The following is a 27,868-nucleotide window of genomic DNA, read 5'->3' as shown; positions in this document are numbered from 1 at the left end:
GACAGGGACCTTGCACGGGCCCCTCAGTGTGGTCAGTGTCGAACCAAGGGCACAGTGCAGAGGAGGCTCCATCTGTCTGCTGAGTAAATGCCAGGTGGCCAGCAAGGTTTGGATATTATCTGTGCTTCCCTTTCAGCCCTGCCACGTGGAGGTTCCAGGCCACTGGTTACTGCACAGAGAAGGTGTCTCGAGGAAGAAACACTGGGGCAGGGAGGAAGGAAAGGGCTGCCGATAGCCCTCTCATTCATTAGCAGACTAGTGCAGATACTGTGCAGGTTGAGAGAACATAAGGCCACTGCTCTCCATTTAGCCCAACATAAAACTGGGCCATGAGGAAGAGGTCACTATGAGACACAGTACCTGAATCACACTCTGGCATCCTTCCACTGTGTCTGTCACCCCCAGCAGCACCCTGTGTCTTAGGAGGGCTCCATTGGCAGCTGCCAGCCTCAGGTCTGTGTTGGTGTTGGCCTGTAAGACAAATGCCAGGCCATGACCGGACCTCCATACTACTGGGGAGCTCCTGGGCTCTGAGCAGTAGAAACATACTGTCCCACTCCCAATGCCAAGGGACAATCCCCACCCTCACGATTCTCCCATTTCCCCCCTATTAAATGGGTTGGGGTGGAGGCAGGCACAGTGACTCATGTCTGTAATCCCAGTGCTTTGGGAAACTAAGGCAGGAGCATTTCTTGAGGCCAGAAGTTTGAGCCCAGCCTGGACAATGTAGCGAGATGTCATCTCAATTAAAAATGGTTTAAAAATTAGCTAGGTGCGGGAGCATGCACTGTAGTCCCAACTGCTTAGGAGAGTGAGGCAAGAGGATCACTTGAGCCCAGGAGTGTGAGGCTATAGTAAGCTATGATTGTACCACTGCACTCCAGCCTGGGTGACAGAAGCAGGCCGAGTGTGGTGGCTCACGCCTGTAATGCCAGCACTCTGGGAGGACAAGGCAGGCAGATCACAAGGTCAGGAGATCGAGACCATCCTGGACAAGATGGTTAAACCCTGTCTCTACTAAAAATACAAAAGTTAGCTGGGTATGGTGGTGCATGCCTGTAGTCCCAGCTACTTGGAAGGCTCAGGGAGGAGAATCACTTGAACCAGAGAGAGGAAGGTTGCCGTGAGCCAAGATCACACCACTGCACTCCAGCCTAGCGACAGAACAAAACTCAGTCTCAAAAAAAAAAAAAAAAGAAGTAAAGAAAAATAAAATGAGATGGGGGACTGTTAGAACGGTAAATTCAATAGTGTCAGAAAGCCCTGGGATAAAGCCCAGCTCTGCTGCTTCCTGGCTATATGGCCCTGGACACGGTATGTCCCTTCCCTGAAACTTATTTTCTTCAGTTGTAGAATAAAAGAATGTCTCTGTCTCCTAGGAATGAAGTGAGATTTCACTGAGATTGTGTGTGATGCACTTAACCCAGGGCCTGGGACTATGGTCAAGGTGCATAAGATATTTACGGAAGAGGGGAGATCAAATGGGTTTGATCTGTTTGAGCTGACACATCAAATCTGTTGTGTAAGTGAAGCACTCGCTCCATCTGGAAAGCACCTACTTTAAAGTACCTAACACAGCACTGGCCCTCAGGAGGGACTCCGGGAATTAGTCTTCTGTTCTCCCACCCAAACCGATGGACGCCACACATTCAGCTGGGAAAGTGGATACTAAACAGGTGGGGGAGAAGAGGAGGAACAAGGGGACCCCAAATGCTGGTTTGAGAAAATGAGCACAAGATGACTTTCAGACACAGTTAGAAGAGAGCAGCCCAATCAAGGATAATAGTTCCCAAAAGGGGCAGCACCCCGTAAGGGGTATTTTGGAAAGGTAAGAAGGACCCTGTGGTTGTCACAGGGATGGGATGGACAATGCTGGCACTTAGTGGAGGAGGGCCAGGGGCTCCAAACCACTGAAAGACATGTCCTATAGAAACCATTCTGCCTGTTAAAGACTGTCCCCTGGGCTGTCTGAACTCCAAATGCCCCACTGAGCATACATGCAGGTAAAAAAATCTACTTAGAATTCTCTGGTCAGCCAACCTAACTCCAGTTTACATTTATACCTAAAGTGATTTTTTTTTTTTTTTTTTTGAAGCCTAGTCTCACTCTGTCACAGAGGTTGGAGTGCACTGGTACGAACACGACTCACTGCAGCCTTGACCTCCTGGGCTCAGGAGATCTTCCTGCCTCAGCCTCCCGAGCAGCTGGGACCACACATGCATTCCACCACACCTGGCTAATTTTTAAGTATTTTGTAGAGATGGGGTCTCACTATGTTTCTCAGGCTGGTCTTCAACTCCTAGGTTCAAGCAATTCTCCCACCTCGGCCCTCCCAAAGTGCTGGGATTACAGGCATGAACCATCACACCCAGCCACTTAAAGTGATTGTTTGCATGAGTTTAATATACACTGAGTTTTCCAGGAATGCTTCTACTATGAAAATCAAGGAATAATTATATTTTGTTTTGCCTAGAACTGTAGTAAGGGCTGTTCTTCCTTCTAGAAATCTGTATCCCAACAGCTCAATCCCTAACTCCATCTCTCACTGCCCAGGTAACCTTGGGCAAATTACTAATCATCTCTCTGCCTCCATCTATCTCCTCACCCCCATGAGATAATAAAGCCCCTACCTCAGAGGGATATAATAAGGATGAAATGAGTTAATCCATGTAGAATAATTGAAAGAAATGAACACTTAACACACGTCACCTGATAATATCACAGTGAGGATGACAGTGAATTGGAAGCATTGTGTTTCACTGTTCCATATTAGCCACAAACATTCGTAGAAACTTGGAACTTCTCATATGCCCTAGCAATGTGCTATACTCTACAAGGCAGGGACTGGCCTGCCTTTACAAACCTTCCAATCTTTTTTTTTTAAGGCAGGGTCTCACTCTGTCACCCAGGCTGGAGTAACCTGTGACATCACAGATCACTGCAGCCTTGAACTCCTAGGATCAAGCAATCATACCACCTCAGCCTCCTAGAACTATGGGCATGTGCCACTGCACCCCGCTGATTTAATTTTTTTGTAGAGACAGGGTCTCACTATGTTGCCCAGCCTGGACTCAAACTCCTGGGCTCAAGTGATCCTGCCACTTCAGCCTCCCAAATTACTGGGATTATAAGTGTGAGCCACCATGCCTGGCCCAAACCTTCCAGTCCTGAGAAGGTGCACCAAAGGGAAAACAAGACAGTTATGCAGGACATTGAGGCTCTCAAGGACACCAAGTGACACAGAGTGGATGCTAACAGTTAAGAGTGACAATGGTCAGGAAGAGGGGATCTACACAGTCCTGAGTGACAAGGGATCCAGGAAGGAGGAGGTCCTGGAGCTGAGACCCAAACGAAGACCTGAGAAGCGCTGTGTGGCCATAGACTGGTTACTTAACCTTTCTGAGCTTCCACTTCCTCACTGGCGAACAGAGTCGATAACACTTAATACTTACAAAGCATTTACTTTATACCAGGTACTATTATAAACACCTTGTGTGTCTAAGTCATTTCATTCTCACAACAACCCTATGAGGGAGCTACACTTATTATCTCAATTTTAGATGAGGAAACTGAAGCCCTGATAGGTTAAGTAACTTACCCCAAGTTGCAGAGCTAGCAAATGATGGAGGTATCCTCCCTCCGTAAAGGTTGCTGTTGAGCACAGACATGAAGCCCCAAGCTTACAGCGCACAATAGGCGCTCCTTAAGTGATGGACATTATTAGGAAGGAAAAAAGGAGTCTCCTAAATGAGCAGACAGTGATGATGGCATTGCCAGGACTCACCTGTGGCCTCCATGCTGTACCTTGCTCTTGCTCATTTTCTGGGATCTGTGCCTAGCACAGAGTAAGACTCTGTCATTCATAGATGGATGGATGGATAGATAGATAGATAGATAGATAGACAGATAGATAGATAGATAGATAGATAGATGCATGGACAGACGGACAGATAGATACATAGATAGATAGATAGATAGATAGACAGACAGACAGACAGATATTGTTGGAACAGTAAATTCAATAGTGTCACTCCTGGGCCAAAGACTAGCTCTGGTGTCTCCTGGCTGTGTGGCCCTGGACAAGGTATGTCCTGATACTTTCAAGGGCTTGATAAACACCAGCTGAATAAAAGGAGAAGAGAAGAGACAAAGGCAGAGAGCCAAAGCAGGCACTCCCTTCACCACGTGAATTACATTCACATCCTCGAAGCACCTGTCAGGTGCCAATTTTTTTTGCTTGCTCTTGCTGAAACAAAACACTTTGCTTCTTCCCCTTCCCAAGTGAAAGTTCTTGCTGCAGGAGTAGCCAGCTCAATTTATTTTTCATAGACCAAACACAAGGGCCATGAAAGCTTCAACAGACCCCAAGGGCAGAATTATTTTGTCAGTCCCGTGGCAAAGCCCAACAAAGATCCTTTCAGAATGAGTATACCATAAAGTTCCCATTTGTCTCCATGAACACAGGCGCTAAGTAGAACTCATGCCCCAAATGCTGATTTACATTTCCCAATATCCTGCCCTCTCGCTCTGAGTCACGCAAGAGCAGAGTGTTTGCTAAGGATCTCAGAGGCCAGCACTGCGCCAGTGATCAGGGGATCGGGGAAACAGGAGCTTCCCAAGTAGATAGAAAGACAGCCTAGGTGTGGTAGCAGAAAAATGGTCCCCAAAGATGTCTAAGTCCTATTCCCCAGAACCCATGCGTATGTTGTTACATGGCAAAGGGAAATTAAAGCTGTCAATGAAATCAATGTTGTTACTCAGCTGACTTTAAAAATAGGAGATTATCTCAGATTGTCCAGGTGGCCCAATGTAGTCACGGGGATCCTTAAAATTAGAGAAGGGGCCAGGTACAGTAGCTCACACCTGTAATCCCAGCACTTTCAGAGGCCAAGGCAGGCAGATCACGAGGTCAGGAGATCGAGACCATGCTGGCTAACACAGTGAAACCCCCGACTCTACTAAAATTGTAAAAATCAGCCAGGTGTGGAGGTGCATGCCTGTAATCCCAGCTACTTGGGAGGCTGAGGCAGGAGAATCGCTTGAACCCAGGAGGTAGAGGTTGCGGTGAGCTGAAATCACGCCACTGCACTCCAGCCTGGCTGACTGAGTGAGACTCCATCTAAAAAAAAAAAGTAGAAGACGGAGCCAAAAGAGTCAGAGAAGGAGATGTGAATAAGACTGGATCCGCCATTGTGGGCTTTGAAGATGGAGAAAGGGGCCATGAGCCAAGGAATGCAGAGGACCACCAGAAGCTACAAAGGCAGGAAAGCAGATTCTCCCCCAGAGGCCTCAGAAGGAAGCAGCCCTGCCTGCACTCGATTTTCAGCCCAGTGAGACCTTTGTCACATATCTAACCTACAGAACAGGAAGATAACAAATTGGTATTGTTTTAAGCCACGAAGTTCATGGTAATTTATTACAGTAGCTATAGTAAACCAACAGTTTTCTTTTTTTTTTTTTTTTTTTTTTTCCATGTCAGAGTCTTACTCTGTCACCCAGGCTGGAGTGCAGTGGCTTGATCTCAGCTCACTGCAACCTCTGCCTTGTGGTTTCAAGTGATTCTCCTGCCTCAGCCTCCTGAGTAGCTGGGACTACAGACATGCACCACCATACCTGGCTCATCTTTTTTTGTATTTTTAGTAGAGACGGGGTTTCACCATGTTGGTCAGGCTGGTCTCGAACTCCTAACCTCGGGTTCCATCTGCCTCGGCCTCCCAAAGTGCTGGGATTACAGGCATGAGCCACTGCACCCAGCCAAACCAACAATTTTCTAAAGGGTACTGGCTGAGAACATGGCTTGGAATCTGAGGCCCTGGCCTTGATTTCCAACTCTGACATTTATTCGTAGCATGGCTGGGGCTACTCTTTGAGCATTTCTGAGTCTAGTGTTCCGCGACTACAAAATAAGCGTTAGAGCCTCTACCCAGATTTAATGTCAAGGGATTTAATGAGTTAATGTGTTAAACATGTAGCGGAGGACCCACTACATATGATGTGTTCAATACATATCAAAAGGCAGACACTGAAGAGATGGAATACAATTAAAATCATACATAAGCTGGGAGGTATCCGCCTCCTTTCTGAACATGATCAGGAATCAGAGGGCTCAGGCTTTGAATCCTGGCTCTGTCACTAACATTGGGATTCAGGACAAGTAACCACTCACCTTGCCTCAAAGGTCACTGCTGTGATTAAAGACATGACTGTCAATAGAGCACCAGGTCAGCATCTGCCCATCACAGGAGGGAATAATGTAAAGTGCTTCTTCCCAGACTTCAACTTCAGGCACCCTGTGCTGCAGCAGGGGTTCAGTAACCAACTCTCCCTTGCCTGCAGGGTTATCCTGAGCACCCAGGGAGAGGAAGTGCATGAAAGGGTTCAGTTAACTAAAGTACTGTCGGGATATGGGCTATTAGTGCCCTCCTCCCACATTCTCAAAACACAGCTTGCTACCAGAAAAACAATCCACAGGGATTAGACAGGAAAAGCAGAGAGGATATGATTTCTTTTAGTCACTGGGCTTATGGGCTACTGTGAATTTTCATGGCTAGGGAAATTCTTTGAGGCAGGCAAAAGAGAAAAATCTGATTCTCATGCCTGCACCACCCTTCTGGAGGAAGCATGGCAGGGATCTCCAGATGTCTCACCTTCTTCTGGTGTCTCTCAAAGACCAGCACAAGAGTCAGGGTCAGGCTCACTGCAGCCAGCGTCACGAGCAGCATGCCAGCCCAGTGGTTCCCCAAGGCAAACATCTGGCTGGTGGAGTAGATATTGGCCCACACCACCACGTAGAAAACCTGCAAGATGCCACAGAGAGAGCATGGTCAGGAACTCCAGTCCTCACATAAAGCAGCTCCATTCAAAGGGCCACCCTTCAGATGCTACTGATACCCTCCTTGGATTCAGACAGCTCACAGCACCAGTAAGAGATTGATACAGATCCCTGGGTCTGTGAGAACGAGCTCATTTTCATTGGTTATAAGCAAAATTAGACAAGAAGGATTAGTAGCTACACTTAATCCTTGTTTACCTTAATTTTAAATAAAACAGAAAAAGGCAGGTGGACTGAAGTGAGACAAATTTCTCTTCAAAGACCACAATGATCCTTCAAATACTACACGGCTTTGGACAATTTATAACTCCTCTCAGTCTCAGTTTCCTCATCTGTAAAATGGGGATAATAACACCTATTTCACAGCATTATAATAAGGGTTAACAAGGTAACATAAGTAAAAGCCCAGCACTTGCCAGGGAATGAATCAATGCTGGTTCCCACCCCTTCCCTTCTCCCTGGAAGTGGGACATGGAGTCAGGTGTGCTATTTGGCCATTTATACATACAAAACAGTAGCAAATCATAGTGGTTCCAAGAACAGACACTGGAAACCAGACTGCCTGAGTTCAAACCCTGCCTCTGCCATCTATGTATGTAAGTTTATATATAAATATGAAGAGGTATATGTATATTTATATGTATATGTATGTGTATACACACGTATATATGACTAGAGCTGAAATAGACCCATCTGTTGAGCAGATGGGGAAACCAAGTTCAGGAGAGGAGGAAAGTCTTGGCCAAGGCCAGACATTGAGCCCAGAGCCTGGATGGATCTGCAGACTCCCAGTCCCAAGCTCTGCCCCACAGTAAACCCTGACCCTCATCCTTTATGCAAGGACCTGGTTACAACTCCCTCCCATAAATTTCCTGTGATCCCAAATCAATGTCCATATGTACTGTTCTTTTCCAGACACCTGGGCCACCAGCCGCCAAACCCCTAACCCACACCAACAGGCTGCAAGACACAATGCTGAACTTGGTAGTGCCACAAGGCACCAGGGCAGGGTCAGGGTGCGGGCCACCTCCCCCTTACCACAGCAAAGGCCAGCCGCATGGGCCTTGAGTTGTAGATGATGTATCTTCTCACTTGGGGCTCCAAGAGGGCACTCTCTGCCAAGCTTCTGTACTGGTCAGCTGGGACCTGCTTGGAACTCAGGGAAAGAGATCAGTCAGTTACAGGAGAGCCAGTCCCCAATTCCTAGCTGATAGCAAGCATACTGTTTCCAGTTCATGTGACTATCATGTGGAAGAGGGATTAGGCACATTCTGGGCTGTCCCAAAAGGCAGAATGAGGAGCTTGGAGCACTGGGTGGAAGTCACACGGTGCAGCTCTCAGCTCTGGGAAGAACAACCATCACATCTGGAGAAGGATCCACACAGCCTCCGACTCAGTACCTTGCAGCAGACACAGCATAGCCTAACGGTTAAGGCATAGGCCCTGGAGTCAGATAGCCCTGAGCCCAAACTCTGGCCCTGCCATTTATGTGCTATGTGACCTGGAGCAAGTAACCCCACTCCTCTGAGCCGCAGTTTTCTCCTCTGTAAAACAAGGAAAAAGTACACACCTTGTAGAACTAAGGTACATATTAATGAGATAATATATGTACAGCGCTGGGCAATGGGCCAGTCCCTTAGTAAACACTCAATATACAGATGCCATTATCAATACTGCAGTATCAATATCTATTAATGCAGTCCAAAAGACTGAACAATCACATCTTCCTGCCCAAACAAAAATGTCTATAGAATATAAAGGCCCTGTGAGAGTAGACCTAAGAAAACAGAACTTAACCATTAAAACTTATGTTTAGGCCAGGCACAGTGTCTCACGCCTGTAATCCCAGCACTTTGGGAGGCTGAGGCAGGCAGACTGCTTGAGCCTAGGGGTTCAAGACCAGCCTGGGCAACATCGTGAGACCCTGTCTCTTTTTATAAAAAATAAAAATAATAATATTTAGGAACACAGAATATGTAAACTGTTCATCCATTAAAAACCACCCAATCTGCCAGGTGCAGTGGCTCACACCTGTAATTCTGGCACTCTGGGAGGCCAAGGCGGGTGAATCACTTGAGGTCAGGAGTTAAGAGACCAAGCTGGCCAACACGGTGAAATCTCATCTCTATAAAAATACAAAAATTAGCCAGCTGTGGTATCTGCTTGTAGTTCTAGCTACTAGGGAGAATGAGGCATGAGAATCACTTGAACCCAGGAGGCTGAGGTGGCAGTGAGCCTAGATTACACAACTACACTCCAGCCTGGGCAACAGAGCAACACTGTGTCTCAAAAAAAAAAAAAAAAGGCCAGGTACAGTAGCTCATGCCTGTAATTACAGCACTTTGGGAGGCCAAGGCAGGTGGATCACAAGGTCAGGAGTTTGAGACCATCCTGGCCAAAATGGTGAAACCCTGTCTCTACTAAAAATACAAAAATTAGCTGGGTGTGGTGGCACACTCCTGTAAACCCGGCTACTCAGGAGGCTGAGGCAGGAGAATTGCTTAAACCCGGGAGGTGGAGGTTGCAGTGAGCAGAGATCACGCCACTGCACTCAAACCTGAGGAACGGAACGAGACTCCCTTTCAAAAGAAAAAAAAAAAAAAAAGAAGTAAATTCTAAAATCTTCAGGCTAAAGTTAGCAGTGTATCTTCCCTAGTCCTAATTAATCTTCCTTCGCTAGCACAGGAAAGGCCTGATCATGTTGGGGGCTTTGAGAATAAAAACCATACATATGGGTACTTAATAACAGTAATAGCTACAATATATTGAGCATTTACTATATGCTAGAGACAATGCCAGGATTCCTCAAGCATTATTGCATTGAATCCTAACAAAAACCCTTATGTAATAGGTATCAATATTATCCTCATTTACAGATGATAAAACTGAGGCTCAGAGAGGTTAAGTCACCTTCCCAAAGTCACATAGGCAGTGAGCACCAGAGCTAGATTTGCATCCAGTTCCATGGGTCTGTGAAGCCTGGCCTCAGATCACTGTGCTCAAAGGTGCTGCATCATTATCTAATGAATTCATAGACACTTTCCCGTGCATATGCAGTTCCCTCTCCTAAAATGCACTTCCTCCTGTCCACCCAGGATATTCCTATTTATTCAAGACCCCAGATCAAGCATCTGCTCCTCTGCAAAGCTTTCATAACCACTGCCTGCTTCCCTCAGGCAAGTTTCTCATTTTCTCCCGTGAATGTCTTCAATGCCAGTGCATTCCTCTCCTGTGGCATTGATATCATACTGTCCTGATTTCTCCAATACATGTCCATCTCCCCCACTGGGACCTATGGGGATAGGTACTATGTTCCTGTCCACCTCTATTATGTTTAGCCAGTTAAGTGCCTGGCACAGAATGGGCACCCAAAAAAAGACACATTTGTTAAGTGAATTAATTGGGAAGAGAGGAAAGAGAGGGCAGTTCGAATCCACCTTCCTTACATACCCTACCACAGCAAGCACAGAGTGTTTCATAAAGATTTGTGACTAACTGGATGAAAAGATAGACAGATGAATGGATGAAAGCAAAAATGGTAGGGATTCAAGAAAATTGGCACTCACCTGGATGCCCCAGGTTTGCAGCTGCTCTTCTGCGGCTCCCAGATCGAAGGAGATGGGTGTACAGGTATTGTCGATCCGGAGAACAGTGAGGACCTGGCCATTGTGGAGCTCTGGAAGCAGACCAGAAGCTTCATCTGGCTGAGCGATAACCATACCGGGCTTTTGGGGTGGTATGGTTATCACTCCTCTGGCTGTGAGAACCCCCTCATAACAAGGAGGGACACGGTGGCCATCCTCAAATCGCCTTGGGAAAAGGACTGGATTTGATTGGGAAGCCCCCAGGAGGCAGAATGAAGGCCAGAGGGAAGAGGCTACTAGGACCGTAATGCGAGACCATATAAGGACGAACTTCCCAAGAGCAAAAGCTGTCCCCATAAAGAATGGGGATTCTTTTGTCCCCCCCAAAAAACATTCCCCAACACAAGGAACATTTAAACAGAGACTGAACAACTAATTACATTGAGGGGTGGACCTTTATGTAAGCACTGCAAAGGATGCTCAGCTGAATGAGTTAAATTCCCAGTAGGCTCAGAGAGTCGAAGTAAGAAATAACTGAACCCAGGAGGTTGAGGTGGCACTGAGCCCAGATTACACAGCTACCCTCTAGCCTGGGCAACAGAGCAACATTCTGTCTAAAAAGAAAAAAAAAAGAAAAATGGCCAGGTGCAGAGGCTTATGCCTGTAATTCCAGCACTTTGGGAGGCTGAGGCAGGCAGATCACGAGGTCAGGAGTTCAAGACCATCCTGGCCAACATGGTGAAACCCCATATCTATTAAAACTATAAAAATTAGCCAGGCATGGTGGCACGTGCCTATAATCCCAGCTACTCAGGAGGCTGAGGTAGGAGAACAATGGCCCCAAAGACATCCACACCCTAATCCTCAGAGCCTATAAATATGCTGCCTTCCATGGCTATGGAAGTAGGGGGGTCATTAGCTGGCCTTTAATAGGGAGACTATCCTGAATCATCTGGGTGGGCCCCATGAAATCACAAGGAACTTTAAACATGGAAGAGGGGGACAGAGGTAGAGTCAGAGGGAGACATGACTATGGATGAAAGGTACGGAGGGATGTGGCATCGCTCACTTTGACCATGGAGGGAGAGGCCCATGAGCCAAGAAATGTGGGTGGCCCCAAGGGGCTGGACAAGGAAAGGAAATGGATTCTCCTCAGAGCCTCCAGAAAGAAACACAGTCCTGCCAACTTGGGGGTTTCAGCTCAGTGAGATCAGTGTCAGACTTCTAACTTACAGAACTATAAAATAAGAAATCCAGCTCGGCACAGTGGTTCACACCTGTAATCCCAGCACTTTAGGAGGCCAAGGCGGGTGGATCACCTGAGGTCAGGAGTTCAAGACCAGCCTGGTCAACATGATGAAACCCCATCTCTACTAAAAATATAAAAATTAACTGGGTGTGGTAGTGGGTACCTGTAATCCAGCTACTTGGGAGGCTGAGGCAGGAGAATTGCTTGAACCTGGGAGGCAGAGGTTGCAGTGAGCTGAGATCGCACCATTGCACTCCAGCCTGGGCAATAAGAGCAAAACTCCATCTCAATCAGTCATTCAATCAATCAATAACAAATCTGTGGTGAGTTTTTGTTTGTTTGTTTGTTTGGAGACAGAGTCTCTCTCTGTCACTCAGGCTGGAGTGCAGTAGCACAAACTTAGCTCACTGCAACCTCCACCTCCCAGGTTCAAGCAATTCTTGTAGCAATTCTTCCAAGCCTCTCAAGTAGCTGGGATTATAGGCATGCACTACTGTGCTGGACTAATTTTTATATTTCAGTAGAGATGTGGTTTCGCCATGTTGGCCAGGCTGTCTCGAGCTCCTGGCTTCATGTTATCTGCCTGCCTCGGCCTCCCAAAGTGCTGGGATTACAGGCGTGAGCCACTGCACCTAGCCCTAATCCATGGTTTTAGGCCACTATGTTAGTGGTAACTTGTTATAGCAGCAATAGAAAACTAATACACTCACTTATTGGTAATCCCGCCTACATACAGCTGCAACTCACTCGGCATTTCAAAAGCATAAATTACATGTTTATTCCCTCAAAAATCATGCATCAACTCAGGCTGCTCACAACAGCTACCATAGCTCCTGCCTTCCAAGGGTGAAATGAGGTCAGACCATGAGACCAGCTGGAGGGAAAGGTCTGGACTAAAATCCCCTCAAGCCCAGTGAGGAATTGCAGCAGCACAAGGCCAAACCTGCCTGCCTGCAGTTCCAAGTAGAGAAACTGGGCAAACAGATGGAGATCTCCTTGCACCACAGTACAAGGCCCCGTGAGCCACTGGTCAGCAGCCAGGAGGTCTGGGGGTGGGAGAGATTCCAGCCCTGGGATTCTAGGATCCCAGGTTTCAGCCACACACTCCCGAGGAGTGGATATTTTGCCATATTCTCTGTGGCTGCTGCTTAAACAATGAGGCAGCACTGAAAGGATTCAAGTGTAAGTGTGTTGTCTGCTGGCCCAAAACTGCTGTCACCCAAGTCTAGCTCTGAACACTATTTGAGTCTTCAAAGCCAAATGACTCACTCTACCTTCCTGGAAATTCCTGGCCCATCCAAACCCTCTTTCTCTCCTCTCCCCCAATGTATCACCAAGCCCTGCCCACTGGGAAAACAAAACATCTGTCCACTCTGTGCCCTTGTGGCATCGCCACCTGTCCCTTGGCCCTCTGCAGTAGCCTCCTAAGTGGCTTCTGCAAACCTTTACTTCTACAATGCCTCTTCCACACAGTGGCCAGGGTGCAGATCAGATGATACCAATGCCTTGAGTAAAACTTTCAATAGCTTCCTGGTACTTTGCAAAAGCCAACCTTGTTACCACATTCTTCCAGCCCTTAGGAAAACTAGCCTCCTGCCAGACTCGCCTTGAGACCCTCTGCCTCATTCTGTGTCTCACCACACCAGCCTCCTTCACTTCCTGAATGCAGTGTCCTCCTCCACCCCCAGCCCTTTGCACATGCTGTGCCTCTCCCTACCTAGCTTCACCCAGTTACCACTCATGCATCATTTGTATCTCAGTCCATGATTCACTTTCCCCAGAGAGACCTCCCTGACACTCTAAACTCCTAGCTGATCAAATCCTCTGCTAAACCTATAACTGAATGCTCTTTTCCTTAATAGTCACCAAAGTGAAATACCTATGTTTGCAATTATCTGATTACATATGCATGCAGTTACTTGAATAAAACCTATCTTCCCCACCAGACTATATACTCCCACACTGGTTTGTTCGTCACTGAATCCCCTGATCTGATACTAACAGGAGATATATTAAATACATGTTTGGTGTATAAACAAATTAATAAGGTAGGAAGAGTTTTGTTTTGTTTTGAGACAGTGTCTCACTCTGTCACCCAGGCTGGAGTGCTATCATGGCTCACTGCAAGCTCTGCCTCCCAAGGCTCAAGCGATCCTCCCACCTCAGCCTCCCAAGTAGCTGGGATCATAGGCATGCACCACCACACTCAGCTAATATATATATATATGGAGAGAGGGAGCAAAAGAGAGACAGAGAGAGAGAGAGAGAGAGACAAAGTTTCACTTTTGTTGTCCAGGCTGGAGTGCAATGGCGTGATCTCGGCTCAGGGCAACCTCCACCTCCCGGGTTCAAGCGATTCTCCTGCCTCAGCCTCCCAAGTAGTGAGATTACAGACATGCATCACCACACCCAGCTAATTTTTTTTTTGTATTTTTAGTAGAGACAGGGTTTCTCCATGTTGGTCAGGCTGGTCTTGAACTCCCGACCTCAAGTGATCCACCAGCCTCAGCCTCCCAAAGTGCTGGGATTACAGGCGTGAGCCATCACACCTGGACTTTTTTAAAAAACTTTTATTTTGTAGAGACAAAGTCACTATATCGCTCAGGCCGCTCTCAAATTCCTGGGCTCAAGCAATCCTCCCATTTCAGCCTCCGAAAGTGCTGAGATTACAGACCTGAGCCACTGCATCCAGAGAGTAAAGGTTCTTTTTTCATACACTGGGATATCATCTATGATCTCAAGTGTTCCACAGAATTCTCAATTCTACATCCTGCCAAAAAGAACTTTATTTTGTGTTTTTCTCTCTCTCCTTTTTTTTTGGAAGTGGTGGGGGAGATGAGGAGGCCAGGTGGTGAGGCAGTGAAAATACAAGCTTGATAGTTTTGGGGTTCAAATTGGAGCTCAGCCTCTCACTAATATGGTAAGTTGAGGAAGCAGCTTGAACATGTGAGCCTGTTTCCTCGCTTATAGGATGCACATCCACTGCAGAGGACTTTACAAATAATTAAGATGATAAAAAATAAAGTGCTCAGCACAGACAGGTACAAAATGACTGGCTATTTTCATAATTTAAAAGCAAGCTTGTCACAACTCAAAAGTTACAATCAAGCAACATTGATTTATTTGTGTTTTTACCCTCCCACACCTTATTCCAGAAGGGATTTAAGGTGGTTTCACAAAAGTAAAATATGAAAAGATAAAACTGGCTGGGTGTGGCGGCTCACATCGGTAGTCCCAACACTTTGAGAAACTGAGGCAAGCAGATCATTACAGCTCAGGAGTTTGAGACCAACCTGAGAAACATGGTGAAAACCCCTGTCTCTACAAAAAAATACAAAAAAGTTAGCCAGACGTGGTGGCATGTGCCTGTAGTCCCAGCTACTCAGGAGGCTGGGGTGGGAGGATCACCTGAGCCTGGGAAGTCAAAGCTATAGTAAGCCAAAATCATGCCACTGCATTCCAGCCTGGACAGCAGAGTGATATCCTGTCTCAGAAAAACAAGTAAGTAACTAAAACTATAAAAACCACTTTTTTTTTTTTGAGATGGAGTTTTGCTCTTGTCACCTAGGCTGGAGTGCAATGGCATGATCTCAGCTCACTGCAACCTCCACCTCCCAAGGTCAAGCAATTCTCCTTCCTCAGCCTCCCCGGTAGCTGGGATTACAGGTGCACACCACCACACCCAGCTAATTTTTGTATTTTTAGTAGAGACAGGGTTCACCATGTTGGCCAGGCTGGTCTCAAACCGCTGACCTCAGGTGATCCACTCACCTAGGCCTCCCAGAGTGCTGTGATTACAGGTATAAGCCAATGTGCAGAGCCTAAAAATAAACTTTAAAATAAGCAAATGAGGAAAACCAGACAAAACAAAAAGAAAGGCAATAAGAACAGGTTCTGGGTATGGAGCCCTTTACTAAGTGCCAGACACCGAGCTTGAGCTTCATTCTTGATTCCAATTCATCCTGCAGGAGCCCCCCCAAAGCTGGGTACCATCAGCATGGAAAAGAAAACAGAGTCTTTGAAAAGCAAAGAAACTCCCTTGTACACAAGGAAAATGAAAGTGAGAACAAGAAGTGAGAAAGGAAGGTAGTGCAGGAAATGCAGGCAGTCAGGCAGATCCGGTCTGAGACCAGCTCTCCACTCACAGCAAGAATGAAAACCCCACTTTGATTTGGACTCCACACTTGGAGAATCGGAACCATTCCCAGGTCTAGTTCATTGTACACTGAGTTATGTGTTTGACCAAGCAATGCAAAGAGCTTTCAGGATGTCTTTGTTTGCCTTTCAAATCAAGAGTTCCTAGATTCTTGGCAATCCCAACTCTCATCTGTTCCTTAAAGTGAGAACAGCAAGTCCTCCACATAAATATACTTGTTTTTACATCTTCGCTAAGTAAAGCTACGAAAGAAAAATGTGTGTGTCTGTGTGTGTGTGTGTGTGTGTGCGCACACATGCGGGGGGAAGCAGTTTCCTACAGAGGAACAAGAACTGACGTGCCAAAAATCAGTGGAGCAATGTCTTTGAAGTTCTGATGGAAAAATTATTTCATTCCATCTTGCTCTACTATTGTGTGTATATGTATACACACTGCTTACCTTACATATATATGTGTGCATGTATATATGCACACACACACATATTTATTAAAAAAGGAAAACAATGTGTGTGTGTATATATGTGTGTGTGTTTGTGTGTATATACACATACACACAAACACACACTGTTTTCCTTTTTTTTTAATATGTAAAAACAAGGTTTCACCATGTTGGTCAGGCTGGTCTTGAACTCCCGACCTCAGGTGACCCACCCACTTTGGCCTCCCAAAGTGCTGGGATTACAGGTGTGAGCCACCACGCCTGGCCACACATTGTTTTCCTAACAACAGTAGTAATAAAAGAAGACTTTGTTTTTAAGCAGTCGAATTTCAAAACCTCCAAAAAACCCTCTACATTCCTGTAGACACCCACAATTCTGGGTGCTGCTCCCCCTTACCCATATCCAGCTACTCATTAATTCATTCATTCAACAAAATATTTATTGAGCATCAAGTATGGGCCAAGGCCTGTGCTAGGTACTGTAGATACAGGGATGAAAAAGACAGGAGTCCCCTTCCTTCAGGGAGCTTACACTCTAGCGAAGAAGCCAAACTTCACTTAGATAATTATTTACAGACTATGATAAATGCTAGAGGGAGAAACAGGAAGATATCAGAAGGTCTTGACTTAGGCTGAGCCACCAGCAAGATTCTTCAAGAAAGGGATATTTGAACTGAATTCTGCAGAATGAATGAAAATTCTTTTTTTTTTTTTTTTTTTGAGACAGAGTCTCACTCTGTCACCCAAACTGGAGTCCAGTGGTACGATCTCAGCTCACTGCAACCTCTGTCTCTCAGGTTCAAGTAATTCTCCTGCCTCGACCTCCCTAGTAGCTGGTATTACAGGCACCCACCAACACATCCAGCTAATTTTCGTATTTTTGGTAAAGACAGGGTTTCACCATGTCGGCTAGGCTGGTCTTGAACTCCTGACCTCAAGGGATCCACCTGCCTTGGCTTGCCAAAGTGCTGGGATTACAGGTGTGAGCCACCATGTCTGGTGGATGAATGGAAATTCATCAGGGGAAAGGAGGCAAGGAAAAAGCACAACAGGCAGAAGGAACAGCAGGTGCAAAGGTGCTGAGGCAGAACAGCAGAGCAAAGAACATGAAGGCAGGCCTTGCAAGCCGATACTGATGGGTCTTCACACTAAGCCCACTGGAAAACATGAAGCAGAAAGTGACATGGTTGAACTGAATGTGTATTTTTAAAAGATCTCTGGGGCTAGGTGTGGTGGCTTACACCTGTAATCCCAGTATTTTGGGTGGCAAAGGTGGGCAGATCACCTGAGGTCAGAAGTTTGAGTCTAGCCTGGTCAACATGGTGAAACCCCATCTCTACTAAAAATACAACAATTAGCTAGGTATGGTAGTAGATGCCTGTAATCCCAGCTACTTGGGGAGCTGAGGCAGGAGAATTGCTTGAACTTGGAAGGTGGAGTTTGTAGTGAGCCAAGATCACGTCTCTGCACTCCAGCCTGGGCAACAAAGTGAGACTCCATCTCAAAAAAAAAGAAAAAAGGGTCTCTGGGCCCCGTTCCTATAACCCTAGCATTTTCAGAGGACAAAGCAGGAGGACTGCTTGAGGCCAGGAGTCTGAGACCAGCCTGGGCAACAAAGTAAGGCCCCATCTCTACAAAAAAGATTTTTTAATCAGCAGGATGTGGTGGTGCATGCCTGTAATCCCAGCTATTCAGGGGGCTGTGGGAGGACTGCTTGAGCCCAGGAGTTCAAGGCTGCAGTGAGCTATGATCACGCCACTGCACTCCAGCCAGGGTGACAAAGCAAGCCCCTGTCTCTAAATAAATAAAAATAAATTAGAAATATAAATAAATAATAAAAAGCTCTCTGGCTGCCAGTAGAGAATGGATGGAAAAGAGAAGACCAACAAGCAAGCTACAGCAGGCGCTAAGCAGAGGGTGAGGGTGGCTTGGTCTAAGGCCAAGAGCGAGAACTGGTAAAAATGATGGAATGCGGCATAGAGCTGTATCTCAAAGACACCTCCCCCGACCTTATCTAAAGGAACTTTTACTCCCTGTGAGTCCAGCTCAGCATGAGGCAGAAAGGGGGTAGGAAAAGAAGGGTGGTGACCTTACCTTGCCCCCAGCCAGGAGGGCTCCCTCCAGGCAGGGCACTCCAGCCAGGGGAGGAGGGAGGCAACGGGCCAGCAGCCCCCAGGTCCACCTGTGGTTCACAGGCCATGGCAGGGTGCCAGCTGTTCCTACTTCCCCTTCTCAGAGCTGTGGTTCATTCTGCAGTGGCCAGCTCAGCGTCAAATGCCTTCAAAACACAGCACAGAAAAAGAACTTCAGGCCTGGGCTTGGGCAAGCTGCTGCTTCCTAGGGCTCTCTCCAGGGTGAAAGTCACTAGGGAGTGCCACCCGGAGTCTTTTTGTCGACTTTGGCCTTTGTGAATGTGCTAAGAAAAATTCCCAGAAGGAGAAGGAGGAGGAAGAGAAACTAAAACCCTCCAAGGCCCAAACTGAGAACTTCCCTTCTAGTCTTGGGTCTCCAGCTCAGGCAGGCACAGAGAGGGGCCCACGGGGAACTCAAAAGATGACCAGGCCCCACTCCCAGGCAGCTGGGATTTCTGTTCCTTATGGAGGATGCCCCAGGCAACCGGCACAGGACAGGTGTATTCATTATAGGCAGTCTTGTTTACACACAGGATCTCATGTAGCTTCTCATAAGACATTGCAAAATACAAATTAAAAAAAAAAATCAGCCAGGCATGGTAGCCCATGCTTGTAATCCCAGCACTTTGGGAGGCTGAGGTGGGCAGATCATCTGAGGTCAGGAATTGGAGACCAGCCTGGCCAACATCGTGAAACCTACCAAAAATACAAAACTTAGCCAGGCATGGTGGCACATGCCTGTAATCCCACCTACTCAGGAGGCTGAGGCAGCAGAACCACTTGAACCCGGAAGGTAGAGGTTTCAGTGAGCTGAGATTGCGCCTCTTCACTCCAGCCTGGTGACAGAGTAAGACTCTGTCTCAAAAAACAAACAACAACAAAATCAGATGGTAGCAAATATAAATGAAAGAGAAAAGTTGGCTGAGCACAGTGGCTCATGTCTATAATCCTAACACTTCGAGAGGCTAAGGTGGGTAGATCACCTGAGGTCAGGAGTTTGAGACCAGCCTGGCCAACATGGCAAAACCCTGTCTCTACTAAAAAATATAAAAATCAGCTAATGGAAAGGCTGAGGCAGGAGAATCACCTGAACCTGGGAGGTGGAGGTTGCAGTGAGCCAAGATCATGCCACTGCACTCCAGCCTGAGTGACAGAGCAAGACGCCCTCTCAAAAACAAAAAAAAGAAAAAGAAAAAAGTAGCAACCCCAGAGAACAAAAATACCCAGATATTAAGGCAATCAGGCTCCCTAGCAGAGACAGTGGCAGTTTGTTTTCAAGAAGATGGTCTCCTAAGTCAGACTAACCAGTTTAAATGTCAGCTCTAGGCTGGTCTGAACGTAGTACATTATCTCAACTGAGTGTTCACATTCAGTTACAGACCAAACTCCTTGTTCCACTCTTTCTTCCCTTCTCACTACTGCATTTGATTAGTATCAACAACAACAACAACAGCAAATTAAGCCAGCTCTACCACCTCTTAGTTATGTCAACTTGGGCAAGGGGTTCAACCTGAAAGAGCTTCAGCTCTTCAAATCGGGGTACCCTCCCCACAAGGTTGCTGCAAAGGATCAATGGATGATACTTATAAAGGACATACGATAGCATCTGAACAAAGGACACGCTCCAAAGCCTCCACAGCTGGGTCATTGAGAGGTAGAGCAGGAATCATTCAGCCACGTTCATCAGCAAAAGCAGTGACACCTGTCATGGGTGTTGCCTTCCTTTGGGAGGCCAAAGTGGGCAGATCACCTGAGGTCAAGAGTTGGAGACCAGCCTGGCCAACATGGTGAAACCCCGCCTCTACCAAAAACACAAAAATTAGCCGGGTGTGGTGGAACACACCTGTAATCCCAGTTACTCGGGAGGCTGAGGCAGACAGTGGTGGATTGTTATCAAGAGCACAGTCAACTGAGTTTCTGGTGCCACTACCTCCAGTTGCAACCCGCACATTTACCTCCAGCAGGCCTGAGAATTACCTCTTACCAAAGAAAATCAGCCCTTAGTCCCCTGGGATGATACACCAGCCCTGCTAACCCCCTGGGTGAAAAGACTACTAGAGTCGTCTTTTGCTGCCATGGTTCTAGATGTTTGTGAAGACATGATGTGACCAGTCAGCCCATATCTTCATGATTCCAAGCTGGTCCAAGGGCTGATGGCCACTGATCAGGCCCCCTAGAGGGGGGACGGGACTCTCACACTCATCATCTTCCACTTCTCTCAATACTTAAAACAGCAGCAGCTACAGAATTTTGTGGGGCCCAATGCAAAATGAAAATGTAGGGCTTCTTGTTCAAAAATGATGAAGAATGTCAAGGTAGCATTAAACCAAATGGAAAGGCTTCCTAAGTGGGGGAAACTTTGTGACTGCGCAGGTCACGTGTACCTGAAGCTGGCCCCGATTTCAGCTCTAGAAGATGACAAGGAGTCCCCATTCCCAACCAAGAATACGTAAAAGAGAAGCCCTGCCCTGCCCTTGGCTCTAAGGCTGCAAAGCAGCAAACTATGAAAACATTGAAGACTTTAGAGCCAGAAAACCTGGACCTGAATTCCTACTCAGCCACTTACATGCTCTGTCATTAGCTGTCAAGGTACTTAACCTGAACCTTGTGGTTCTCATCTGTCAAATGGGGATAAAGAGGCCTACCTCATATAGCTGCTGTGGGGATGTAACAGAAAGAAATGTAAGCATGATATCCAGTACTCTGCTCACCTCACAGACCCCTTTCCTCAACATGATTTTCCTACTTTACAGGAGAAAAAACTACAGGTCAAGATGTAAAATGACTTGCCCAAGGTTGGGAGGCTATGCTACCAGCTGTGGAGCCAGGAGGTAAACCCAAGCCTTCTGGCTCCAGGGTCCAAGGCCGTCATTTCCATGCCCTTGGTTCGCTGCACTCTGGTGTGACTGTCTCTGAGAATGTTCATGAAATCACCCTTACCAAACCAAACCAAACAAAAAAGAGTGGGTTGTCTGGGCACAGTAGCTCACACCTATATCCCAGCACTTTGGGAGGCCAACGTGAGCAGATCACCTGAGGTCAGGAGTTCAAGCCCAGTCTGACCAACAGGCAAAAACCCCACCTCTACTAAAAATACAAAATTAGCCAGGCATGGTGGTGCATGCCTGTAATCCCAGCTACTCGGGAGAGTGAGGCAGGAGAATCCCTTGAACCCGGGAGGCAGAGGTTGTGGTGAGCCAATATTGCATCATTGCACTCCAGCCTGAGAAACAAGAGCAAAACTCTGTCTTTTAAAAAAAAAAAAAAAAAAGGTGGATCAAGGGAGACTGCATTTCCCAGGCAAGATAAAGCAACAGATGCAAGTCAGCCCTGAGATGCTACACTGGGGATAGCAGGGGCCTTCTCCTCACCCTGGCCCACAGCAGGAGGCCTCCTAAATATGCTGAGCATTTCTCACTCTCATCATGCCTTACTTCCTTCTTCTTTTTTTTTTTTTTTTTTTTGAGACAGAGTTTCACTCGTTACCCAGGCTGGAGTGCAATGGCGCGATCTCGGCTCACCGCAACCTCCGCCTCCTGGGTTCAGGCAATTCTCCTGCCTCAGCCTCCCAAGTAGCTGGGATTACAGGCACACGCCACCATGCCCAGCTAATTTTTTGTATTTTTAGTAGAGACGGGGTTTCACCATGTTGACCAGGATGGTCTCGATCTTTCGACCTCGTGATCCACCCGTCTCGGCCTCCCAAAGTGCTGGGATTACAGGCTTGAGCCACCGCGCCTGGCCTACTTCCTTCCTCTTACCTTCTACCTCCCCACAGCAGGCAGGAATCGAAGGCAACAAAAGCAGCCACAAGGATGTCGGTCCTGCACTTGATAATCACTGAAGCCCTTCCTTCCTTCATTTGATCATCTCTTAGGCCCCTGAGGCAGATAGAATCTGAGATCCACGTTCCAGACAAGGAACGCAGGGATGTTGTAGCTAGAGGCCTACAGCCCAGAGAAGCTGTGTGCTAGAGTCTCAAAAAGGCCTGGGGGACAGAGGAGCCTCGAGGGACCATGCGCAGGCTGGAGCTGCACAGGTATCCTTCCAGACTGCGTGGTAAGGTTCCATTCATTGCAAAATCCCTCCATAAGGCATTGTCTTTGGAAAGAAATCACGGCGCCCTAGTTGGCCTCATTGGCCTCATCAGCCTCTCACAAAGTACCATCAAAGGACCTTATTCCATTCACCTGGAGGCAGTTTCCTGTAATAGCAAAAAGTGACCAGCCCTGTCCTACCACTTCCCACCTGCGTAACCTTGAGCAAGTTACTTCTCTCTGCCTCAGTTTCCTTACATGCAAGTGGGGATAACGACAGCAACTTCAAGTGTTTGTGAAGTTTAAACAGTTCATACATGTAAATCACTCAAAATAACACTGAGCAAATAGGAATCATTGAAGAAATATAGCTGCCATCATTTTCACTCCACAGACATTTCCTAAGCACCTTCTCAGGCCAGGCCCTGTGTTTTCTCGACTATGAAACTGAATATAAAATCTGAAGTTCCTACTCAGCCGCCCCTGCTGGGGATCACCATCTGGTAGGAAAAAAAGATAAACTCAGGGAAGGGCAATTACAAAACAAACTATTACAACAAGGCAGTGGGAGGGAGCACCTTGGTTGGGGTGGGAGAAGGGTTCTCCAGAAGGCTTCCTGAAGGAAGGAGGCTCCTGGGCTTGGCAAAGGTAGAAGTGAGAGCCAAGAAAGGCCAATGCCAAGCAGAAAGGGATATGGAGCAGAGGTCAGGACGGGCACATCAGGACAGCCTGTGTGCTCACCTTGCAGCTCTCATTCAACCAGGAAGCTGCAGAGGGCAGGAGGAGTGCTGGTAGACCCCAAGGGCAGATGCTCATCACATGTCCTGAACCCCATTTCCCCTTTCAGCCCAGCCCTGCACCAGCCCTAGGACAATTCGGAGGGTCAGACAGACACCAGAGTGGAGGCAGAGCAGAGGGAGTGAGCACAGCCTTGAGGCCCCTGCACCTAAGCAGAAAACCAGAGCTTCTCTGGGTCTCCTTTGCTGATTCTGCATTTTAACCAGAACTTCCAGTTATCCATCTCGCACAAAGTCAGCTCCCCTCTTTTTCAGCTCGTAGAGAGGATCTGCAAAGGAAAAATATTCTTACGTCCTGTTTTCTCAGAAAAAGAGAAACTACAGTTTCCCTAAATCAGGTTTTGTTTTGTTTGTGAAAAACCCAAGAAGAGACCCTGAGAGGTCCTGTTACAGAAGTTTTGGGGCAGAAAACCCTGGCGACACAATGAGTCTGAGCTCTCCATTTTACAGGTGAGGACGTTAAGACCCGGAAAATACAGTGCACCATCCAAGGTCAAGGAGCGGATCCTGGACTGTGCCAGAATTGAAACCCAGGCTTCTTCAGGCCAGCCGGCGCTGTCCCGCCATACACAGCCCGGGCCTTGGACAGCTGTCTCGTCCCAGTCTCAGTCTCCGCCCTCTGGAACTGTCCAGGTCGGCTGAGGAGGGGGGATCTCCTTCTCCCTAGAAATAATTCCGGCCCTCCCCAGCCGCGGGCTCCCGGGAGGCTCCTCAGAGGCGCTCCCACGGCCGCCAAGGGGGAGCAGGGGCCCCAGGGCGCACAGCGTCCCCCGCGGCGCCGAACCCAGGCCGTCGGGCAGGAACGCAGGCCAAGACGAAGGCGCCCAGGCGGCCTCCCGGCCCCGGAGCCCCGCGGCACCAATCCCGGATCGCAGGACACGGGCGCGCGCCCGGGCCGCGCACACTCACTCACCGCCTGCGCCGCCGCCCCCGCCGCCCCCGCCGCCTCCGCCCGGGGACGCAGAAGGTCGGGGCCGCCGCGCCTCTCGTACCGCAGCCTCCGGGCACCGCAGCCCCGCGCCCCGCCCGCCTCGCGCGCCGCGCGGCGCCGCCCTCCCGGGCCCGCCCCCCGCTCAGTCGCCTCACCCGGAGGAGCTACCCGCTGGACTCGCTTTGGTGCCAAGAGGGAACGCGGCTCCCGGGCCCGCGGCGGAGCGGAGCTGGAGGCCGAGTTTCATCAGCCGAGCGCCTCCCGGGACACCGGAAGGAGCCTCAGCGCCGAGCCGACCACGTGCACTGCATCTTGGGGCACGGGTTCCCGCCGTCTCCCCACTGTAAAGGAGCGGCTCACCCCGAAGGGAGGTCCAGCCGGGTCTCACATACAGTCACGGGACCCGTGGATGAGGCAGTAGGGACCAGAAGTGTATTGGGGACCTGGGTTTGCTTTTTGTTTAGTTGGTTTGTCGTTTAGAGTTGGGGGCGGCGTGGGGTGGGGGGTCTTGTGGTGTTGCCCAGGCTGCTCCCCAACCCCTGGCCTCAAGTGATCCTCTCGTGTTAGCCTCCCAAAATGTTGGGACTTGTTTTTAATGGAAAATTGTGCGTGTGCTGTATTATTAAGAGCATCGGTTGGGGTCAGACTATCTGGGCTGTGATCCAGGTCTCTCCACTTCTTATATCATTTTTGGTAATTTAACTTCTCTGTGCCTTCATTTTCTGTAAGAAGCAGACAATGACAGCTTCTTCATGAGGTTGTGTGAAGATTTAATGAGATAGTGTGTGTGAAATGTCCAGAACTACCAGACACATAATTGCTCACTGGGTGTTCCCAACTGCTGTACTCACTAGGGCTCACTTCCACTGCTGTCATTCATAATTTCAAAGGGTCCGCAGTTAAAGGTAAGTGCCCTTTCCCCTGAGGAAAGCACTAACCTTGTATTTTCCTTAGAGCACATCTGTGCGGGTGTGGGTGTGCGTTACACAAAAGGAGGGCTTTTCTATTCTGTTGGGCACTCTGCTTTTTCATTCGACAAAGTAAGTACCTTGGCGCCCATCTGCCAGAACACGCCACACTGCCTCATTTCCTTTTGAGGGGCACATATTGTATTAGGTTGGTGCAAAAGTAATTGCCTTTTTTTTTTTTTTTTGTCATTAAAAACATTGCGGCCGGGCTCAGTGGCTCACGCCTGTAATCTCAGCACTTGGGGAGGCCAAGGAGGGCAGATCACAAGGTCAAGAGGTCCAGACCATCTTGGCCAACATGGTGAAACCCTGTTGCTACTAAAAAATACAAAAAAATTAGCTGGGCATGGTGGCGCGTGCCTGTAATCCCAGCTACTTGGGAAGCTGAAGCAGGAGAATCGCTTGAACCCGGGAGGCAGAGGTTGCAGTGAGCCGTGATCACGACACTGCACTCCAGCCTAGTGACAAAGCAAGAGACAAAGCAAGACTCCATCATCTCAAAAAAAAAAAAAAAAAAACCGCAATTATTTTTGCAACCTAATAGAAAGGGTCTTTGTTTTCTTTGCCCTTCTTTCTTGGTGGACGTGAAAGTGGTTTTCAGCCTTGCTGAAAGGCCTTGCCCTGATGCACATAGCGGCATTGTTGAGTACATGCAAACACACCACAGCCTTTCTTTTTTTCTTCCTTCCTTCTTTCTCTCTCCTCTCTCTTTTTCCTTCTTTTTTTTTTTTTTTTTTCCTGAGACAGGGTCTCCCTCTGTTGCCCAGGCTGGAGTGCAGTGATGCAATCACGGCTCACTGTAGCCTTGGCCTCTCAGGCTCAAGGGATCCTCCCACCTCATTCTCTCCAGTAAATGGGTCTCCAAGTACATGCCACCACACCTGGCTAAATTTTTTGTTTCTTTTTTTGTTTTGTAGGTGTAGAGTCTTACTGTGTTTCCCCAGCTGGTCTCAAACTCCTACACTCAAGTGAGCCTCCCACCTTAGCCTCCCAAGGTGCTGGGATTACACGTGAGCCACCATGCCATTTCTATAAGTAGATATGCTAAGTCCAAATGTGCATGCATTTTTTTTTTTGAGTCAGGGTTTCGCTCTGTCACCCAGGTGGGAGTGCAGTGGTACGATCTCAACTCACTGCAGCCTCTGCCTGCCAGGTTCAAGCAATTCTCCCACCTCTGCTGCCCAAGTAGCTGGGATTACAGGTGTATGCCACCACACCTAGCTAATTTTTGTATTTTTAGTAGAGACAGAGTTTTACCGTGTTGTCCAAGCTGGTCTCGAACTCCTGACCTCAGGTGATTCACCCACCTTGGTCTCCCAAAGTGCTGGGATTACAGGTGTGAGCCATCGTGCCCAGCCTGTGCATGCGTTTTTTATTTCAACAGATATTGCCAGATTGTTGAGGGACTCTCAGCAGACCACAGGACTTAGCTGGCTACATGCTCAGCCAGCTCTCAGAGACAGTATGCTTGGAGGCAGGAGGAGTAACTGATAGCACCTCATTCACCAGATGAGTAAGGGTTCAGGCAGTGGACCACTAAAAATGAAGCTCATCTATTTATTTATCAACAAATGAACAATCAGTGTCGGCTAAGGGACAGGCATTGTGCTGAGCAAGAGTGAGCAATACACACCAGGTCCCTATTTAGTGTGTCTGATTAAAAACAAAAACAGTTTAGAAGCATAGGAGCAAGAGCCTCAAAAGATATTGAAGCTTTACTCACTGATGATAGGCTATTAAAAGCGATTTTGCAACAGGTGTGTGGCCTGATCGCCATCTACCTAAACCCTACCTCTCCAGCAAGGTCTCCCTCCTACATGAAGCCAGATGTGGTCCTCCTGCCCTTTCTGCCAGGCTGCCTTTACTCTTCCTTCTCTTTGCTGCTCACTCTAGCATGAATACAGGTGCTGACACATCACCTATCCTAGGGAGGTGCAGAAGACAGGAGCCTTTGGAGCTGACCCACCAGGCTCCACCACTTACAGGCGTGTGGCCTTGGCAGGCAGCTTAGCCCACTCTCTGAGCTTCAGTACCCTCATTTATGAAAGGCAGACAACAGTGTCTGCTAATCCGGGAGACTGCAAGAATTAATTGAAGTGAGGAAGTGCTTAGTGGAAAGTGCTCAGTAAAAGTGAGGTGCATTCTTGGACAACAAGGTGTCGTGTGTTTGCATCTTTGAAATTTCACCAGTGGCCAGTCCTGGCATAACAGGGGGAGTGGGTGCTCCATGTAAAATGGACAAAGGTCAGTAAAACCCAGTGAAAATAGGGGGAAATCCAGTCAGGTCTAGGGGAAAGCAGACTTCAGTAGTGATCGTCTTGATGAATTCACAAGGTCCCAGTGGTGGGTCCAAGCCCCTCCCCAGCCACAGCCTACCCTGGACTAATCTTTACTCACTTTCCCCCAACACGTAAAAACCCTATGCTCCAAAAACACAGAGCATCTCTCAGTTCCTCCTATACTCCTATCCCTCTGTTCTCTCTCACTTCTAGTTCTTAGTGGTTGCCATTCTCTCCCATCAGGGAAGTCTCCAAACCCCAGCTCCACTGTGGTTTGAGCCTAGGAGGCCATGGGACCAACCGACTCACTCTTGGGTTTCAGCTGAAAGAGCCCTTCTTCTGAACTTTCCTGGTCCTAGGCCAGTTCCCTATTCTCATAGTTCATTCTCAGTTACCTTTGTTTATTTTTGGCTTTGTTTGTTTTTATTTTTTGAGACAGGGTCTCATTCTGTCGCCCAGACTGG

At 47.9% G+C, this 27,868-nt stretch overlaps 1 protein-coding gene across 18 annotated transcripts in view; it reads right to left on the bottom strand.

The window, feature by feature from the left end:
• Window positions 1–24,440, bottom strand: part of TMEM268 (transmembrane protein 268) — a 35,372-nt gene extending 10,932 nt beyond the window's left edge. For 4 of the 18 annotated variants that reach the window (XR_008472889.2, XM_035255606.3, XM_009001984.5 and 1 more), the window contains exons 1-6: window positions 24,313–24,440; window positions 18,355–18,538; window positions 10,399–10,508; window positions 7,871–7,981; window positions 6,648–6,797; window positions 361–471 (exon numbers count right to left, since the gene is read on the bottom strand). Coding sequence is in view for 16 of the 18 variants with exons in the window: in XM_035255606.3 (XP_035111497.3) it covers window positions 361–471; window positions 6,648–6,797; window positions 7,871–7,981; window positions 10,399–10,508; window positions 18,355–18,460 (588 nt within the window). In the remaining 2 variants the exon portion in view is untranslated. Of the gene's footprint in view, window positions 1–360; window positions 472–6,647; window positions 6,798–7,870; window positions 7,982–10,398; window positions 10,887–18,354; window positions 18,539–24,139; window positions 24,246–24,312 lie in introns of those variants that run through there. The other 14 variants (XR_013536156.1, XM_078375142.1, XM_078375117.1 and 11 more) reach the window with 8 other exon arrangements.
• Window positions 24,441–27,868: the final 3,428 nt, after the last annotated feature.

This window comes from Callithrix jacchus, chromosome 1 (genome assembly GCF_049354715.1).
Source record: "Callithrix jacchus isolate 240 chromosome 1, calJac240_pri, whole genome shotgun sequence".
Classification (NCBI taxonomy): domain Eukaryota; kingdom Metazoa; phylum Chordata; class Mammalia; order Primates; family Cebidae; genus Callithrix; species Callithrix jacchus.
The sequence above is the reverse complement of the archived record's forward strand: the minus strand, read 5'-3'. Positions and strand labels throughout refer to the sequence as shown.